The sequence below is a fragment of the Conger conger genome, chromosome 17, assembly GCF_963514075.1.
Source record: "Conger conger chromosome 17, fConCon1.1, whole genome shotgun sequence".
Classification (NCBI taxonomy): Eukaryota; Metazoa; Chordata; class Actinopteri; order Anguilliformes; family Congridae; genus Conger; species Conger conger.
In genome coordinates, this window is record NC_083776.1 from 4,496,849 (window position 1) to 4,516,238 (window position 19,390).

At 48.4% G+C, this 19,390-nt stretch overlaps 1 protein-coding gene across 1 annotated transcript in view; it reads left to right on the plus strand.

Annotated features, from left to right (window-relative positions):
• The window catches only part of LOC133117055 (collagen alpha-1(IV) chain-like), a 60,256-nt gene that overhangs the window by 8,803 nt on the left and 32,063 nt on the right, over nt 1-19,390 (plus strand). Inside the window, exon 2 of the mRNA XM_061227144.1 lies at nt 18,729-18,785. Coding sequence (XP_061083128.1) covers nt 18,729-18,785 — 57 coding nt within the window. The remainder of the gene's footprint in view (nt 1-18,728; nt 18,786-19,390) is intronic.

Here is a 19,390-nt window from a genome sequence, read left to right on the forward strand (position 1 = left end):
TCGGTAAACTTGTTTTAGCGACAGTGGCTCTGCAAAAAGAGCTAAACAAGAATGTTAATTGAATAAAATAAAATCCTTAATCTGTCTCACAACACATCTACGTTACCGCCAACAGTGTCTTGCCATCAGTGAGCCGGCCAAGTAGGGGATATCCTAACTGCGCTAATATTGCCTTCCGTTGTAGAACACTATTATTCCGTGCTATCACTTGCACTTAGCGTTCCTTTCACCCTACTGTTTAACAGATTTACAGAATCGCACAGCAGTCTGGGAAAGACATACAAAAACAACGTCCTACCAAACACGTCTTCTCTCCCCAAATTACGAGCCCACAAAACGTACTCGCCCCACAAATCATAAAAATGGGAAATGCATGCCCAACAAAATTATGCTCCGCTCTTATTTCTACACAGTGAAAGTGCTGCAACAGTGATAATATAGATAACTGTGCTAGCATTGCTAACAGCGCTAATATTGCTAACAGTGATAGTATGCCTACTGCTAGCAGTGCTAATGGATAACAGTGATAATATCTCTAACTGCGCTAATAGCCTACTGCTAACAGCCCTCCTTGTTTAGCTTATGATTAGTTCAGCTTCATCATGCCCCCCTTTCATTGAGCTATTAAATTCTTAGTTATGAGTCAGGCCACTTTGGCTAAAGTCCAATAATTTATTTCCCATTCAACAGCATTCAAATTTTCCATTCATTCATTTTGCCTCTGTGAGAATATTAGAGGGGAATCTAGTATTACATTGGGAGAGGGTAGATATCCCAGCCTTTCCTGTGGGACGCAGAGGGTCACGCATTGCACACTTGTTGGGAAACTCAAAATGGTGGTCGTGTGTAAAACTTATATAAAAATAAAGTATAAACATAGAAAATTATATTATGCTTTTGTTCACAATGGTTGGCATGTTCATAGTTGTGGAAGCCAATTTCCTTGGTGCATTCACACACTTCCTAAGGCTTAGAAGATTACTTGGAATTACAACTTGGAGGCTGAGTGAATGGTTTTTCCGAGTCGGAAGGTGGTAATTTCTCGAACTCTGATGTGATATATATGGGAATTCAGCATTAACGCATGCCGTCTCATGGACAAACGCTGCCAATCTGTACAACATTAGGATGGGCTGGCAGCAGCCACAGGTAGACATTCATCATCGTATCTCTGTTATGAAGACGAATGGATATACTACGCTGCGTTTTCCAGAGTTTAGCATCGTAGTGTTCGACCACAGTGAGTCTGCCTGTATTTTGGGGAGGTCACACACCGTCCACCCCTGTCACCGTACAACCCCCCCATCTCTCTCCCCCTCTCCCCTCCCAGAGACCCTACACAGCAGGTATCATATTCTGGCCCAACCCACATGTGCCCTTTGACCTTTCCTGGAGAGCAGGCACAGACACAGGCCTTTCAACTCTCATCCATTTAGGTATTTGACCAGGGACAAAATTGGCTAACAGTTTACTATTACTACATCTAATCGCAGACGCGATTATGAAATATACCGAAGCAGCCAGTGTGATGTTGGCTGGTCCAGGGAAAGAGAGGTAAGAGTCCCGGATTGGGGGGGGGGGGGGAGCTTGGAGGAATTTCACTGCCCCCCCCCAAAGAAGGAGAAGAACACTCTGTGCTGCTGTTGTTGCCATGAACCATGAGCACACAGATGCTCTGGGGACTGGGAGCGACCTGGGTGGGTGGGTGGTGGTCCCACACACCGGGTGGAGTAGAGTTTCTCTGGGGGAGGACAGATGGATCTTCTCCACAGCGGAGGGTGTTAGAGAGATTACTTCCCTTCCCCCTCCATTGCGGTCTGTCCCAGGACAGACGCAAACTGCTGTTTATCCTTCAGCGGGTCTGTGCCTTTGCACACACACTCTCACACCCACACACACACACACACACACACACATACAAGTTCAGAGTTCAAGCACTGTTTCTCATGACACACCAACCCCATGACTAATTTTAGTCACTCCAAATAAAACCAAACTGTGCATATTAAATATTGTTTTTAAACATTCCTGGCCGGGTTGGCCTGTGCTAGTGTTTTTCTGTCAGCCTCTAAACCCTGTCCTCACAGAGCACTCCACAGTGATGAAATGGGCACACCAGCAAATTCAGTGATCAATCAGTGCTGCCATTTAGGGGTCCTGAGGAATGAGGAATGAGCGGACCCCCTCCCCTGCAGATCGCTGACCTGTGGAGGGGACCTGGGGGAGGGAGAGCAGACCCCCCCTCCACGGGAGGCCAGATGGTTTGGCAATTAGAGGCCGTTCCTCCCCGATAGGGTTCAGTGCACAGTCGCAAGACTCAGCGTTTCGGGCTGGCAGTCCTACTCCATCCCTGGCCTCTCTGGCTTCTCAGCCCCACCCAAATAAGCAGGTACACTCTCAGAAATAAAGGCACCGAAAGTGCCTCAAAAGGTACCAATGCTTGTCACTGGGGCATTACCTTATAGGTACATAAAAGTGTACCCCTAACCAGCGATATATAATTAATTTGAACCTTTTTTTTTTGTCTGGAAAATGTACTCATTTGTACCGAAAGAGAACATGACTATACTTGCAGGGTACATTTGGGAAATGTGATCCTTGAAGAAGAAAAGTGTGCCTCCACTGTGTCCTTATCTCTGAGAGTGTAGCACAGCAAGGTAGGTGGGCTGCTTCTAACTCCTGGTGGTCCCAGCGGAATGCCGTCGGAACAGTCTGCCACAGGATTGGCTGGAGATTAACCAGCCTGCCACAGGATTGGCTGGAGATTAACCAGCCTGCCACAGGATTCGCTGGAGATTAACCAGCCTGCCACAGGATTGGCTGGAGATTAACCAGCCTGCCACAGGATTCGCTGGAGAATAACCATGAAGAACGTGCGGTTCTTTTGTCTGTTAACGAGCATCTAAAGTAATGTTGTAAAACTCACCGATGGTGACTTCATCCAGCCTGCTGTGCACTCACATCAACACTAAGCGCGTCTGAACACTGTCGACATGGAGGACCACCGCAACACATCTCTCCATCCTCCTGCGGGAAACGATCAGTTCAGACTCAAATGCACCAAGCTGTTGATGTCATTCTGAAGTCTGTCCCGGCCACGGTGCAGCCTGTCTCCACTCCAGACGTTTCCCTAAACGAGTAAAAGATGTCAGAAACATGTATTTAAGTGCTTCTGTGACTTTTAGTGAACTGATTTAAATGGAATGAAAGAATGGCTAATTACTGTTTTGTTCTCCCGCTCCGTGTTTTCTTTGGGCAGATGTGACACACTCAGAATTACTCTGTGATCTCAGTCCCCCACACAATCTGTTGCAAAAAAACGAAGGCAGTTATTTGAGAATCTTTGAATCTGACTAATTCTGAATTTCTAAAACAATGAATAGTTGTGGTTATAGTTGGAAGGAAAAACCAGCACAATAATGAATTTGGGAAGCTCTAATTTGTAGTCTAGTTTGACCTCATCTCATAGGAGGTTTGGGAAGCTCTGATTTATAGTCAAGTTTGACCTCACCTCTATGGTGGTTTGGGAAGCTCTGATTTACAGTGAAATTTAACCTCACCTGTATGGAGGTTTGGGGAGCTATGATTTATAGTGAAGTTTGACCTCACCTTGAGCTCACACCCTGCTTGAGAGGGGTCATGTGTCTCCCGGCTTGGTGGTCTGACCTGCTGTAGTCTGACCTCGTGCTGTGGAAGTGAGCTCCTATTGGCTGGCCTCACGCTGTGAGTGAGCTCCTATTGGCTGGCTTCTCGCTGTGAGTGAGCTCCTATTGGCTGGCCTCTCTCTGTGAGTGAGCTCCTATTGGCTGGCCTCACGCTGTGAGTGAGCTCCTATTGGCTGGCCTCACGCTGTGAGTGAGCTCCTATTGGCTCGTCTCTCTCTGTGAGAGGCAGCTACCATTGGATTTCCCTGTGCTGTGTGAGCGAGCTCCGATTGGCTGTCTTCACACTGACACAGTGAGGTGCCCTGGAGCTGGTAGCGTGAACGATAACTGTGGCTAATTCCACTGTCTCAGCCCAAATCCCACGGCCCAGTGTCAGATTCCTGTCTGCCCCTCCACAGCCTGGCTAATTAGGCAGGGGAAGCAGACGGCTCTTTCCCCTTGTTATTTTAGCTGGCAGAACCCCTTACCTACGGTAGGGTAACATTAGCCGCTTGCATTTTTATGATTTCATGCGCTGATGCCGCCGGCTCGTTCGCCCTGGTCGTTCTCAGGGGCCGCGGCGTCTCGGGGAAATGGGCACGCGGCCTTCTGAGGCTGAAGGAATAATCCGCTCCGCCTCCCGCGACCTGTTCACGGGACGGAGGAAAGCCCTTTGGATTCCTCCATTACACAGGCAGGGACACTGGCTGCCTGCGGTTCTCCGGCAGTGCACATGCGGAAAAATCCTCACCCTGAAGGGGGATTTAGAGGAGGTATGGCAACCCAGGGGCCAAGGAGCGATATCGGTTCAGTTTGATATTAATCAGCAGTATGTATGGATATGTTTTTAATACATGAGTGGATTGTTTCTGTGGCAATAATAATGAATACATCAATAATAAAAACGACATACAACATCCACAAAAAATGTACATGAAACTAACCAAAAAAAAATAAAAAATAAAAAATTCTTGACAAATGCCTAACATTTAATCATGTTCAACTTTGCTGAAAACTGCTGGCCGACTGGGTTTAGGTTTTGGTAAATTCTCTGATGCCGGCGTTTGCACAACATCCCTTATTATATCCCGTGAATATCCAAATCTCAAGCTCATTTGGCTAATAATAGGATGTATGAATAGATCTTTGGTGCGGTCCAAGACCACAAAACAATGCACATTGTTGCAGAGGAAAGCGGCTTGTCTGATGATGTTTTACTTGCTAACCATCTTGGCTGAGACTGCTCAGTCTGTGGAACACAATAGCCCGGAGGCTAAATGCAGAACCACAATGTTCTGGAGACAGAAGATGAGGGTGCTTTTTGAGGCCAAACCGGCTTTATGAATGATTTCCTGGGCCAGCAGACAGAGCCAAACAGCTGCGGTTTTGGACATTTGTTTTTGCAGCTGTGTGACATGCAGTGAATGCATGCAGTCAAGACAGCATCGTGGAGAGTGGTCCAGCAGCACCAGGCAGTAGACACGCTCTGTCTCTCCCTCTTTCTCACACACACACAGGAATATGCGCACATGCATACACAGGCATACATGCACACATACACACACTCATATGCATATGCACACAAATGCATGTGCTCACAGACACACACTCATACACACATACACACACACACACATGCACACACATACACACAGGCATACGCACACACACAAGCATACACACACATACACATACACGCACACACAGACACAGACACACACATACACATACACGCATACACAGACACACAAACACACACACACACACACACACACATGCACACACATACACAGGCATATGCACACCCACAGGCATACACACACAGACACAGACACACACACAGAAGCATACACACACATACACATACACATACACCTACACCTACACGCACACACAGACACAGACACACACAAACAGTGGCTGTTCCAGGGCAGGGCTGGGATGTTGTGGGCGTGGGGGGGGGGGCTGGGTGTGATTAGAGCCCCCCAAACCTGGCCTGCTCAGCCCGGGGACCATCAGCAGCTGGCCAGCTGTGCTTCTGAAGTGTCCAAAACTCTCTGATTGCATCTGCAGCTGTCACTTTTATTGCATTTGCGTGTTCTCCTCATCCCGTCACGCGGATTAATTTCCCCTCCTGCTGTCCTGTGGTTGCCAGGCTCCCATACTGCTAGCTATAAGCCTGTTAGCCACACTACTAGCCATTAGGCCGTTAGCTATACTACTAGCCATTAGCCCTTTCGCCAACTGCAAGCCATTAGCCCATTAGCTACACTGCTAGCCATTAGTCCCTTAGCCATATTGCTAGCAGGCCAGTAATCACTAAAGTGCCTGTAAGTGATGCTTAGATTTTTTTGGGTTCATTATGTCAATAATGCAGAGAGAGGAAAAACAACAGTAATGAGAAATGTAGTTAATTATCTTTGCTAGCATACCAGGTCTAGCCTTGCGGGGTGAAGTAGCTAAACTGGGCGAGGGGATCTTTTTCTTGGGCTTGGACAGGTTTCCGCGCACAGCATGCTGCCTGTTCCGGAGGCCTGGTATTCCCACAGCGAGTCTGTTTTTTTAATCCAGTACAAAGAAAGAGCCTGTTTTTTTATGGTGCTGTTAGCCGAACACACTTAACCCTAATTGTTTTTTTTGTTTATGTTGCCCCCCATAGCTCAATTTCTTCTAAGATATCTGTGAACCCACATCAGTCAGATAGACCAGGGAGCAGGGACTCTGTGTTGGTCAGAGACTAGCTTTTATAGCTCTTTCTCCTGTAGAGGCTGTTGGCCTGACCTGCAAAGGGTGCTCTTCTAGCTGCCGTATAGTCCAGCTGCCCTGGCTAGACAGTTCACATTTACATTTTACATTTGAGTCATTTAGCAGATGCTTTTAATCCAAAGCGACTTACAAGTGCATAGGAGTTTGTCTCTGTACATTAAGGTTACCCAGTTCTTACTGTGAAACTGTGTTTATTGCTTTTTTTCTGCACAGTGATCACACAGGACATCCTGGGTATTTGTTTCTGGTGAATCCCTGTTGAAAGGCTAGAATCCCATATGTCACCAATGAGTAATTGGGTAGCCAGGATCTGTAGCCATGGTGATAGCTGCAGTGCAAGGCAGCGTGTGACATCACAGTGCTGATGTCACACACTCTGCAGACACACCTAGCTGATGCAATAATCACATTGCATAATTTGTTTACTCCGAAGTTACACAACAGCATCAAACATCATAGATTACACATTAAACGTGAAAGATGCTCCCAGTGTCTCCTCTGACACTAGACATAAATGATCCTCCTGAAAAAGAAGTCTGCCCTGCTAAAAAAGAACAAAAAAAAAAACACCCAGGTTTTTAAACAGCTGGTAGGTGGTTAGACCAGTTAGACCAGCTCCGTCCTCAACATGGTTTCACCAGCTCAAGCTATGTTTTGAAACAGCTGGTAGCTGGTATTTCAAGCTGCTCGGAGCTGGATTTTACACAAGGGTGTTTTGAATATCCCAACATCAACATGGAGAGAATTTATATCATATCTCCTGCTGATGCATTGACCTGAAGCCACTTCCTGTCTGGCCAAAAAAGATAATGGGACAACATCCTGCTGGCAACACAGATTGCGCTCATTTATAGCATCGTTAGGGCGGGACGATCAGGCTACCAAACGCTGGAGCTCAGCCCGTCGCCCAGGTGCATTGTGGGAGAGCTGAATAAACAAGCTGAAGATTAGATAGGGGGTAAAGTGAAAGAACAGCTGGCTCCTAATTCCCCGGGACACCACAATTGAGGTCTGTGTGGTGGTTTGGCTGAGAGAGTTCACTGCGGGTCGCCCACAGCCCTGTCTACCTCCCATCAGCTGTGTCGGAGATTACAGTTATCAGGTGATCTACAGAAGATTTGATACAGTTATACAAAAGGAGGGTGGGGCAGTGGAGAAGGGGCGGAGCCTACCTCGGATTGGCTAATAGACACAGGCGATACAGCAGAGGTCAAAGGTCAAAGGTTAAATGTCAAGGGGTCCAGTTCAGAAGCTGGATCCAGTCCGACAGATGTCTGCAGGAGTTTATGCAGGACTTCACTGCAGTATCCCTGTGTCTGGTACACAGAGAGAGTCTATGAGAGAGGGAGAGAGAGAGAGAGGGAGAGGAAGAGGGAGAGAGAGGAGTTAGGCCTTCTAATTCAGCCAAACACGGAGAGCAGGGCCGCCGCAGAAGGGCTGGCATTCTCTCAGAGATAACAATGTGAGCCTGTCCGTCTCGCCGACAATACCGTATTTGTTCAGGGGAAAATGTCAGCCTCGGAGAGAGCTCTCGCACGCCTGCGTTCCAGCTTCCGCGGGCCGCTGAGCTGCACACTATTTTAAGAGAAGACATCCCAGTTCTCATGGGGGACGGCAACAGTCCGCTTCCACCCGTTTTGTCATCCCTCTGGCATTTCTGGACTTGAAATGCACTTCTTTTTATGGTTTTCTCACTCCACCCTTTGCCCTGTTTAATTCAATTTTCTTTTGTTTTTTTGTGTGAGTGGCTTGGACACATTTGACTTGGTGACGAGAGGTTATGGTGTTCTCCGTGTGTTGCTATGGAGGGCAGGATGTTTGGATTCAGACCGTTTTCCCTCATTCATTTTTATAACGACCCTCGAGCCGGCAAATCAACAAACTTCTGGTGACTCAGCGGTGGTCGATGCAGAAATGTCAATGTAATACAAAATGGAACTGAATGCAGGTGATCTGACTCTCCTCTGTGGCTGTAGTCTTTCATCTGTGGCTTACAGTAGGACTCTGAACAACTCGGAAGGTTACACTAATCACATAATTACCACAATTCACTTAATGACAGAACTTTGAGTGCAAACACACTGAAGACTCAGGAAGTGCTCAGGAAGGAAACTTGGGGTAATAGCAGCATTTCTTGAGCAGGGTTTATTCCTGATTAGGACCTCTAGTCCGTGACGTCATCAAGGAGCGCCACCTGTGTGTGGCTGGGGTAATTATTTGACCCACAGTAGAGGCATGGCTAATTCGCAGGTCCGTCGCCCTAACAAATGCACGGTTTTTGCCACACGCATTTGTGGGGGGAGAAATGAAGCTGTCGTGATTTAAAAGGCATCTTTTTTTTTAATGAATCAGTACAATTTGGATGTTATGGAGGGCATTTAAAGGGGTATTTAGTCACACCGACTACTCAATAGAAATGCATTGCAGAGCAGAATCTGGGGGTTTTGATTGCCCCGTGGGTGTGCATTGTCTGCGGTTTTGGCATAGCTCGGGAAACAGGCAACACTGCTGAACAAAACCACTCAGGGCTCCAGCGTGGGCCCAACAAGACAATAAGTGTGCAATCTGCAGCTGAGACAGGCAGGCTCACAGACACATCCATCTACAGACCATTACATTACATTAATGGCATTTGGCAGACGCTCTTATCCAGAGCGACGTACAGTTGATTAGACTAAGCAGGAGACAATCCTCCCCTGGAGCAATGCAGGGGTAAGGGCCTTGCTCAAGGGCCCAACAGCCGTGCGGATCTTATTGTGGCTGCACCAGGGATCGAACCAGCGATCTTGCGTGTCCCAGTCATGCACCTTAACCACTACCCTGCCCAGTATAGCAAACTCACAGACACATCTATGCACTGCCCAGCTTGACTTTCTTAGCTTCTCAAGGAGGATGAAGTCTGACAGTGATGGCCATCAGCAGAACTCATAAGGACCATCATGACCATCACCACACGACCCATTAGAGCAGAACTCTTAAGGACCATCAGGACCATGACCACAGACGACCCGTCACAGCAGAACTCCTAAGGACACGGCAGTGGCTTCCCCACCTGCTCGTGCAGTTTTATGTCTGAGCAGATCTGCTTTTCCGGCCTCTGGAGACGGTCGTTTCTCAAACGGCGATGACAGCAGAGGCTCTCATCAGCCGAAAGCTGGGTAATAGCTGAGCGTGTCACCGAAGTGTGTGAACAACATCGTGGGATTGTCCCTAGCGCGGAGCTCGAAAATCCCACAGTTATCGTGGAACATTAATAACGCTCGTAAACGGCTCCTCCCCGGAGTGCCTTTATTCCCCACGTTAGCCTGGAAGTAGAGTGTCCTCCTCTGACATCTCCACACCGGCCGAGGGCTGGAAACCGTTTCCACCCGAGACCACTGCTCCTCCTCGGTTGAACTCTGTTCAAGAAATAAAACACTGAGCAAGCATCGGGGAATACTGCCATTATCACACTGCAGGGGAAAGCAACCGGAATGTTCCACCCGACCGAACACCGGCTATATAAACAGGAAATGAAACAGCAAGGCCTGCTTAAAAAAAAACAGTTGAAGCTAGGCTTTGAAACAGCTGGTAGCTGGTTGACCATTTCAGACCAGCTCCACACTCAACATGGTTTGACATTACATTACATTACATTATTGGCATTTGGCAGATGCTCTTATCCAGAGCGACGTACAGTTGATGAGACTAAGCAGGAGACAGTCCTCCCCTGGAGCAATGCAGGGTTAAGGGCCTTGCTCAAGGGCCCAACGGCTGTGTGGATCTTATTGTGGCTACACCGGGATTAGAACCACCGACCATGCGTGTCCCAGTCCTTTACCTTAACCACTACGCTACAGACCAGACCAAGCTATGTTTTGAAACAGCTGATAGCCAGTAATTTCAAGATGGTTATAGCTGGATTTTACACCAGGGAGGGTATCTATGAAATGCACTGGCAGAAGAGGGGCAGGGCTGATGTTGCGGTCTTAGAGAACGCGACGCAACGCCACGTTGTCACACACGAAACAGAAGCGGGCCATTCTGTCACCATCTTTCCCCTCTCCGTTTACAATCGCCCCCTTCTCTCTGCGGAGAGCAGCCAGTTCCCCGCGAAGGCGTGTCCACGTGCCGATAAGCATCTGTGGAATTCCCCGGTTGAGTGGCCTTGGTTCCGGCTCCACCAATCGCTGGGTAGATCTGATGCCGGCGCAGTGCCCCACAACCCACTGCGTCTGTCAGCAGCGTGTATTAATGTCTCCTTCCACATCAGAGGAGCCCGTTACACGCTTGGGAGTAGGGTGTGAGTGTCTCCTCTCATAGCAATGAACCTCTCATCCTGAGACATGAGATTTTAATAATTATATTATAAAAGTATACATTTATTATGCTTACAATGAAGGTACAGTACATGGATTAGGCCAGCTACGGGAACGCTGAATTTAAGATTAGCCGTTGAGGGTAGATGGGTGGTCTGTAGCATCGCTGTGCAGCGTCCACAAAGCAGGATGTGATGTCATCATAACACAATGTGATGTCACTGGAGGATGTGTGTCCCTCCGCCTGATTCCAGCAGGAACGATATTTACAATCGGCCAAATCTTCTTAATGAGAACGGCTGTGTGTATACAGGCACTATCTCCCTGCCTGTTGTTTTCATTGTTAGAAAACCCGGCAGCCCGGCCTTTCTGCTCCAAACCCCCCCCACCCCCACCCACCCCCCCAACCCCAGCATGCAGTCAGGCTGACCTTTGACCCCAGACTGCTAAAAAAACACAAGTGTGCCAATTGACGTGTGAAAATCCCAGAGCTTCAGAAGTGCCTGGCCCTGTTGGTTGTAAAGTTCACAGATTGTGCCTAATGATTGGGGCAAGGGGGCACAGGTCAAAAGCCTCTCAATCACTGAACAGTAGGATGGGGTCAAACAGAGCAACTGACCTGACAGTACTCCATTATACCACACTCCATTGCACTACAGAGCAGGGTATTGTGACGGATAAGGAACTGGGCTTGTAACTCTAAGGCTGCAGCCTTCCTGGCTGGAGTGCTGTACCTTTGCACAACCCTGCTGTAAAATCCAGATATGCCTTGAAGCTTGACGATTAAGCTGGCCAAGCTGGTCATAAGCTGGTCTAGCTGGGTATGAGCTGGTCAACCAGCCAGTGCTGGTAGCGTGTCTGAGCTGGTAGCTGGTCAAGCACCCTGAACACAATAAAACATTAATTTAGCAACAATACTATTGTCCGCTAATATCTGCTAATCGCATAGGATGCGGTTATAACAGGGCAGATATAAGGTTATAGCAGGTAGGATGTGGTTATAACAGGGCAGATATAAGGTTATAGCAGGTCAGACATGGTTATTGCAGGGGGCAGATGTGGTTATGGAAACAATAACAGGACAGACACATCCCAGCAGCTGCCACTCCACACCCGTCTCTCAGCAGAGAAAGCGAGAAAACAAAAACACTGAAGCTCCTCAGAGCTTTCCCCATAAAACGAGCGCTGACTCAGTGCCACCTTCTCTCGCGCTGCGGACCGTCGGTGGTGTCAGCAGACAACGGGGCGCCGCAGGGTGCCTTTGTGTAGAGGGAGAGAGTCTGGCGGCGTCTGTTTGTTTTTTTAAGGAAACAGGCAGTTCAAAATCTGTCAGAGCCTGTTAAATGCAGTTATCCGTGGCAGAATTCACACATGTACTCCACACATGGGGGCGGGGTATATTTAGCTACACCTGTTCCCAAAAAGAGAGTAGACACCTACCCCCCGTCCCAGGATTACAGGACCGCAGCCTGCTGCAGCCGAATTAGGACCGAGGTTGTGGGGTTTTACACGCCCGGCTCGTGACAGGTCGGTTTACGGTGCGGTTACACGTTTACGGCCCTCTTCTCGCGGGTGATTTACACACTGCCAGCGGACGCTTAAGGGCCTCGTTTGCGTAAACCTGCCTAATTGCTCCGTGTGCCGTGTTTGGCTTTGCTGGAAGTACATCCAGCTTGTCCGCGCAGAGGCAGTGTGTCGCGCTACCCGCTGTTCATATTGCAAGGGCTCCGGGCTAGCTGGCGGCGCTACGGGTTTGACACGATGAACTCCTCCCCATTTGAATGTGTTCCTAATTGAACTATTGAACTAAATACTTACTAAACCCCTGTAATTTGTCAGCCAAAATAAAACAGCTGTTTAAATGGTTTCTATCTTCATACAATATGACCATTCAAAAGTCTGTAACCCCCAGGGTAATCATGTACATTTGGCTGGATGTTTTTTCCTCAGAGAGGAAACTTTGGACACTTTGGCATTTAGCAACAGTATCCATTAGGACTTTATATGTACAATATATGTGATCTGCAGTGAATGACTGTGACAGGTGATGATGGCTTGATGTTAAATACGTGGTATGCTGTGCTCTTTATCAATTAAATTTAGGCTTCTATTCTTCACTTTTTTTTAAAAAACTGCAGTAATACTAAAACGGCACCCCACCCAAAATCTGGCATAAACGTTCCAACTATTCGGCAGCTCTTACAGAAGCTCTTACCGGAACGAACCCTCGGGTTTGGCGAACACGGCGGTGTCAGCTCCGCTCGGAACGAGCAGCCGGGTCGGAGCGGGCCGATCTGGGCCGGCTGATGACTCGCGCTCTGTCTACACATGGGTCAGATCAGGAGCGTCACCGCCGAGACGCTGGGCTGAGATAGATGTTTCTAGAACTCGCTCGGCCTGGCTGCTCCCATATATGGCAACGATGAACCAGTGCCTTCGCTGTGCCTACGACTCGGTGCCACCCCCAAATACCAGGAACTGTGAACTGTGGAAACTCACAGAAATTACTCGACTGCGCAAGCACACGTTAACTTAAACCGCGCAAGCTGTGTCGACTGAAAAACCTATGCAAATTGCAGACACTATGTAAACTATAAACTATGTAAACTGCACATAATTAATCAGCTGCACAAACTTCATACACTGCAATTTGTGGTCAAATTCAAAAAGAAGCTTGGCAAGAGACAGACCTGCGATCATATCCTGGCTCACACGTCACGCAGGTGCCGTAGAGTAGTGCCGTCAGATCTGGGCCTGAACACGGTCTGGATATCACACAGAAACGTGACGGGATCTGGGGAGCACACAGATGTGATTCTGTGGCAAGAGGGGAAAACACTACACTGAATGCAGACAAATAATTTAATTGGTTTTGGGGTGCACAGATTAGCTTTTGGGGTGCACTGTTTTGGCTTTGGGGTGCTCTGTTTGAGGTGCATTGCATGGGTTTTGCGGTGCACTGTTTGGTGTTTTGGGGTGCACTGCGTGGGTTTTGGGGTACCATTTGGTGTTTTGGGGTGCACTGCGTGGGTTTTGGGGTACCCTGTTTGGTGTTTTGGGGTGCACTGCATGGGTTTTGGGGTACCATTTGGTGTTTTGGGGTGCACTGCGTGGGTTTTGGGGTACCCTGTTTGGGGTTTTGGGGTGCATTGCATGGGTTTTGGGGTGCACTCTTTGGGGTTTTGGGGTGCACTGTTTGGGGTGCATGGGTTTTGTGGTGTACTGTTTGTGGTTTTGGTGTACATTGCATGGGTTTTGGGGTGCGCTGACTGGGTTCCTAGTAGAGTTGACTGTATGGAAAAATGGCAGGCCTGTTGCTATGGCAACACCAGGTTCGGTAAAGGTTCTGTGTGATCCGGGCTCGGATCGACAGCGCCGGCCCGGGCGGGTATTCGGCAGAACTCTGGGCCAACGCGTGGCTCACCCCAGCCTGTGTAGGAATGCTGACCATTCTCCATGCCAAACCATCTGCACTGTTTGTGTTTGGAGCGTTCGAGAAGGGAGTTTAATCAGGGCCTAATTACGATTACCGAAAAGGGGAAAAACACCGGCCTTGGCGAAAACCCGTAAGATTGGGTTTCAGATTACATTCAGTCCAACACCAGCATCTGCAGAAGGCTCTGGTGTAATACAACCAACAGACTTCTGAGTGACTTTGACAGCCTTGACGTTTGTGGTAAAGTTGATCTTGACGTGAGGCCTGTGCTTCTCTCTCTGTTACTCTCTCAGTGTCTCAGTGTTTCAGTGTTCAGTGTTCCGTGTTCAGTGTTCAGTTTTCAGTGAGCCTGCTGTTTGTCCCTCATCCAGAGCAGCACAACTTCCACCAACCACAGAACATCTGTGAAGTCATACTAACATCCTGCTATTATACTGGGAACCTGCAGTGTGCAGTAGGCCTCGCTCTTTCACACACGTACACACACACACACACACACACACACACCCACATACACACACACACAAGCACAACCACACACACAGGCACACTTGCACACATGCACACACACACACACACACACATACGTACACACACAAACACACATACAGATACACACACATACAGGCAGGCACACACACAGGCACGTGTACACATATACACACACAGACACGCACACACAGGCACATGCGCACACACACACACACAGACACACAACACACACGTACACCCACACACACAGGCACACACACACACATACTCATGCAGGCTCATAAACAGAGTGTCTAGCAGAGAGATAAAAGGCAGTGACTGCACCCTGTCTGTGGCTCTCGGAGCACAATCAGATAAACACAGAGCTGAACTCCACAGTCTGGCTGAAAGGCTGCTCACACTGTGGAGTTAATGGTGTTTGGATGAGCTGGACTCCATGTACACTAACATGTACAGCATATGGACTATTGGGTTTCTCAGGGTTTAAAACAACCTTTACTCTGGCTCCAGAAGAAAGGCTGAGTCATTTTCTCCCATTCGCCCAATCAGCTCCCATTATTTTACTAATGGTGTGTGTGTGTGTGTGTGTGTGTCAGACTGGGAGCGTGTGTGTGTTCTGCCAGTCTGTAAGTATGTGTGTGTGTGTGGTGTGTGTGTGTGTGTGTGTGTGTATCAGAATGGGAGTGCTTAGTGTGTTCTGCCAGTGTGTGTGTGTGTGTGTGTGTGTGTGTGTGTGTGTGAGTGTATCAGAATGGGAGTGCTTAGTGTGTTCTACCAGTGTGTGTGTGTGTGTGTGTGTGTGTGTGTGAGTGTGAGTGTGTGTGTCTGCTTGTGTGTGTGTGTGTGTGTGTGTGTCCTGCCCGTCTGTGAGAGGGTGAGTGTGTGTGAGTGTGTGTGTGTGTGTATGTGTGTGTGTGTGTGTGTATCAGAATGGGAGTGCTTAGTGTGTTCTGCCAGTGTGTGTGTGTGTGTGTGTTTGTGTGTGTGTGTGTGTGTGTATCAGAATGGGAGTGCTTAGTGTGTTCTGCCAATGTGTGTGTGTGTGTGTGTGTGTGTGTGTGTGTGTGTGTGTGAGTGTGAGTGTGAGTGTGAGTGTGTGTGTCTGCTTGTGTGTGTGTGTGTGTGTGTGTCCTGCCCGTCTGTGAGAGGGTGAGTGTGTGTGAGTGTGTGTGTGTGTGTATGTGTGTGTGTGTGTATTGAGAGAGTGGTAGTGATAAGCACACACCTAACTGCCTCATGCACTCCATAAATTGGTCACATCCCACACCTGAGCATGGTGAGTGGATCTTAGTGGCATGTCTTAGTGGAAAATTAGTTTGAGTAGTATGCTAGTGTGTGGTTTCAGACACTATAATTGGGGAGTATGCAAAGTTACCGAGTACACAAACGCCTGAACATGTGTTTGCGTTCGGCTGCCTGCCATTTGAATGCGCAGGTTATGTATACTACATTTTTCCGTGTTAATATGTTCCCAGTTTGCGTTGAGCGGCAGGGAACAATGGGTGAATTGATGCGGAGCGCTGGACGACGAGGGGGAATCAGCTCACAGCTTCTGTCCCAGGGCCCTTACAGAGTAATGAGAGGCAGACCCTGCCGCACACACCCCGTGTGAATCTCACACGCAAGTGTGCGAATTACACGCTGGACATGTGTTCTACAAAAACCTGCTCGGGTCCGAGGCCAGAACACGTGGGCCCCGGATTCCCCCGGAGCGGCAGGAGTGGGTCGCGCACAGGAAGAGCAGCGGGGCCACGCGGAACCTGCGCTGAGAACCCGGGGAGCCGTAGCGCGGCTTTCCCAAGGTCGTTAAGGATCCACATACGGGTCCAATTACCGCCAGCCCCGGGCCCAGAGAGCACCGCAGAGCCCAGCCTGGGAGACAGACAGGGGACTGCAGATGTGCGTCTGGCTGGACCCCTCACACGTGTGTGCGTGTGTGTGTGTGTGTGTGTGTGTGGGTGTGTGTGTGTGTGTGTGTGCGCGCATGTGTGTGTGTGTGGGTGTGTGTGTGTGTGTGTGAGTCGATGTGTGTGTGTGTGTGGGTGTTTGTGTCTGTGTGTGTGTATGTCTGTGTGTGTGTCTGTGTGTATGTATGTATGTCTGTGTGTGTGTGTGTGTGTATGTGTGTGTGTGTGTTCGTGTGCAGCCCAGTTCCCAGGCTTGCCTCTGATTGATGAAATTAGGGTGGGTGGGATGAGGGTGGGGCAGGAGGGGTCCTGTTGCTGCTGGTTACAGGGGCAGTTTTGGCTGCGAGGGACACTACGAGAGTAGATTCTAAATGAGTAGCTGAGCAGTGATTGGCTTAAACCAATCCAATCACAGATAACATCAGGGGCACGTTCGATCAGAAAACGTTTGGTCAGTTGGGGGGGGTCGGGGGGTGTAGCACGAATCAGTAGTGTCTCAGGGCTGTGCTTTAAAGGCCTTCTCCGACGCCATTGGAGCAAACCAGGCTACATCTGTCAGTCACGGTTTGCAGCATTGTGTTCACCGCGCCACCGTTTCTGTCTAAACAAATAATTAGATATTTAGCTGACACTTTCATCCAAAGCGATTTACCGTTGACTAAGCAGGGACTAAGACAAACCCCACCTGGAGCAATGCAGGGTTAAGGGCCTTGCTCAAGGGCCCAAACAGCTGTGCGGATCTTATCTTGGCTACACTGGGACTTCAACCACCAATCTTGCGGGTCCTGTTCATGTACCTCGGTGAATAGGCTGCAGGCTGTCCGTAAATAAATGTTTCGCTACGTTTTGTCGGGGCTGAACATGGCCCAGGTGGCTCTGCATATTTTGGGCTTCATGAAAGCTCCGTGTCCCATCACTGGGTGGATGAGGGGGGGGTTACCAGCCCACACCTGTCTATAGACGCAAGACCGAATCAGTTCAACACTGGGAATGATACATCACTTCTGATTTACAGTGTAGGGTAATCTTGTATGTGCAGCAAGCGGATTCTATCTGTTCTCCCTGTGAATGCTCCAATCAACAGCTGTTCAATATTACCCCCATGACCATTACCCCCATGACCGTCACATTTTTATTGTAACGTACAGAAAGAACGTGTTGAAAATTTGCGCTCCGGCGCATTATTAGAAATTCTCCTAGTTTACAAGTCTAAGTGAAACGAGATGGAAACAGTAATTTCACCAGAGAGCTTGAAAAGCTGTGTATATCACGGTAACACTTTACAATAAGGTTCCATGAATTACCATGAACTAATGTACTTCTTAACTAACTACTACAGCTCCATTCATGTATTTGTACATCATTAATTAATGTAAACAATTACATTAGTTATTGCCAATTCATATTGGAATTTAAAAGTCTGTTCATGTATTTGTTAATGATTAACTAATTATAAGTTCACCCGATGGTTTGCTAATGTGTAAATCATGTAACAAATAAGTTAGTTAGTTGTTAACAAATGCATTAACTAATTCATGCTTAATTAATGTGTTTATCCATCGTTACTTCATGTCAATGCCAATTCATGACCCTTATTGTAAAGTGATCTCTGTCGCTACCTGGTGGCTGTGGTGTGCCACTGCAACAGAATGAGCAGGACCATGAACAGTCACATCTGAGACACTGACAGGGTGATGCACATATCTCCTGTAATTGCCTCAGGTAAATACTCTGAACTGTAATTAATGCAGAGTAAACAGATGCAGTGCATACCCTGATCTGGCAAATATCCGGTGCAATCTGTGTATGTGACCATGAACTAAGGACATACTACAGAAAAACAAAAAAAAAGAAACAAAAAAGTATTTTAAAGGATATGAATGCGTAACTTTGGCCATGACAATGCTTGATTACATCATTAAGAGTTGGATTGTGTTTCTATCAAAGCAAAGTGTGTGTGTGTATGTGTGCTGAACCGATGGCTGATGGCTGATCTCTGCTCTCTCTCTCTCTCTCTCTCTCTCTCTCTCTCTCTCTCTCCCTCTCTCTCGCTCTCTCTCTCTCTCTCTCTCTCTCTCTCTCTCTCTCTCTCTCTCTCTCTCTCTCTCTCTCTCTCTCTCTCTCTCTCTCTCTCTCTCTCTCTCTCTCTCTCTCTCTCTCTCTCTCTCTCTCTCTCTCCCTCCAGGGATGCTCGGGTACATCATGTGGAAAGTGTGATTGCTCTGGCGTTAAAGGTGCAAAGGTAAGTGCGCTGTGTCGTTCATAATCTGTGACCTCCCACTGCGAGCCGTGTGCTGCTTTGGGTCCTCTGACTGTGTGCTGCTTCACCGTTGTGTTCTCAACACTCTGACTGTGTGCTCCTGCACCGTTGTGTTCTCAACACTCTGACTGTGTGTTGCTGCACCGTTGTGTTTTCAACACTCTGACTGTGTGCTCCTGCACCGTTGTGTTCTCAACACTCTGACTGTGCGCTCCTGCACCGTTGTGTTCTCAACACTCTGACTGTGCGCTCCTGCACCGTTGTGTTCTCAACACTCTGACTGTGCGCTCCTGCACCGTTGTGTTCTCAACACTCTGACTGTGCGCTCCTGCACCGTTGTGTTCTCAACACTCTGACTGTGCGCTCCTGCACCGTTGTGTTCTCAACACTCTGACTGTGCGCTGCTTCACCGTTGTGTTCTCAACACTCTGACTGTGCGCTGCTTCACCGTTGTGTTCTCAACACTCTGACTGTGCGCTCCTGCACCGTTGTGTTCTCAACACTCTGACTGTGTGCTCCTGCACCGTTGTGTTCTCAACACTCTGACTGTGCGCTCCTGCACCGTTGTGTTCTCAACACTCGAGATG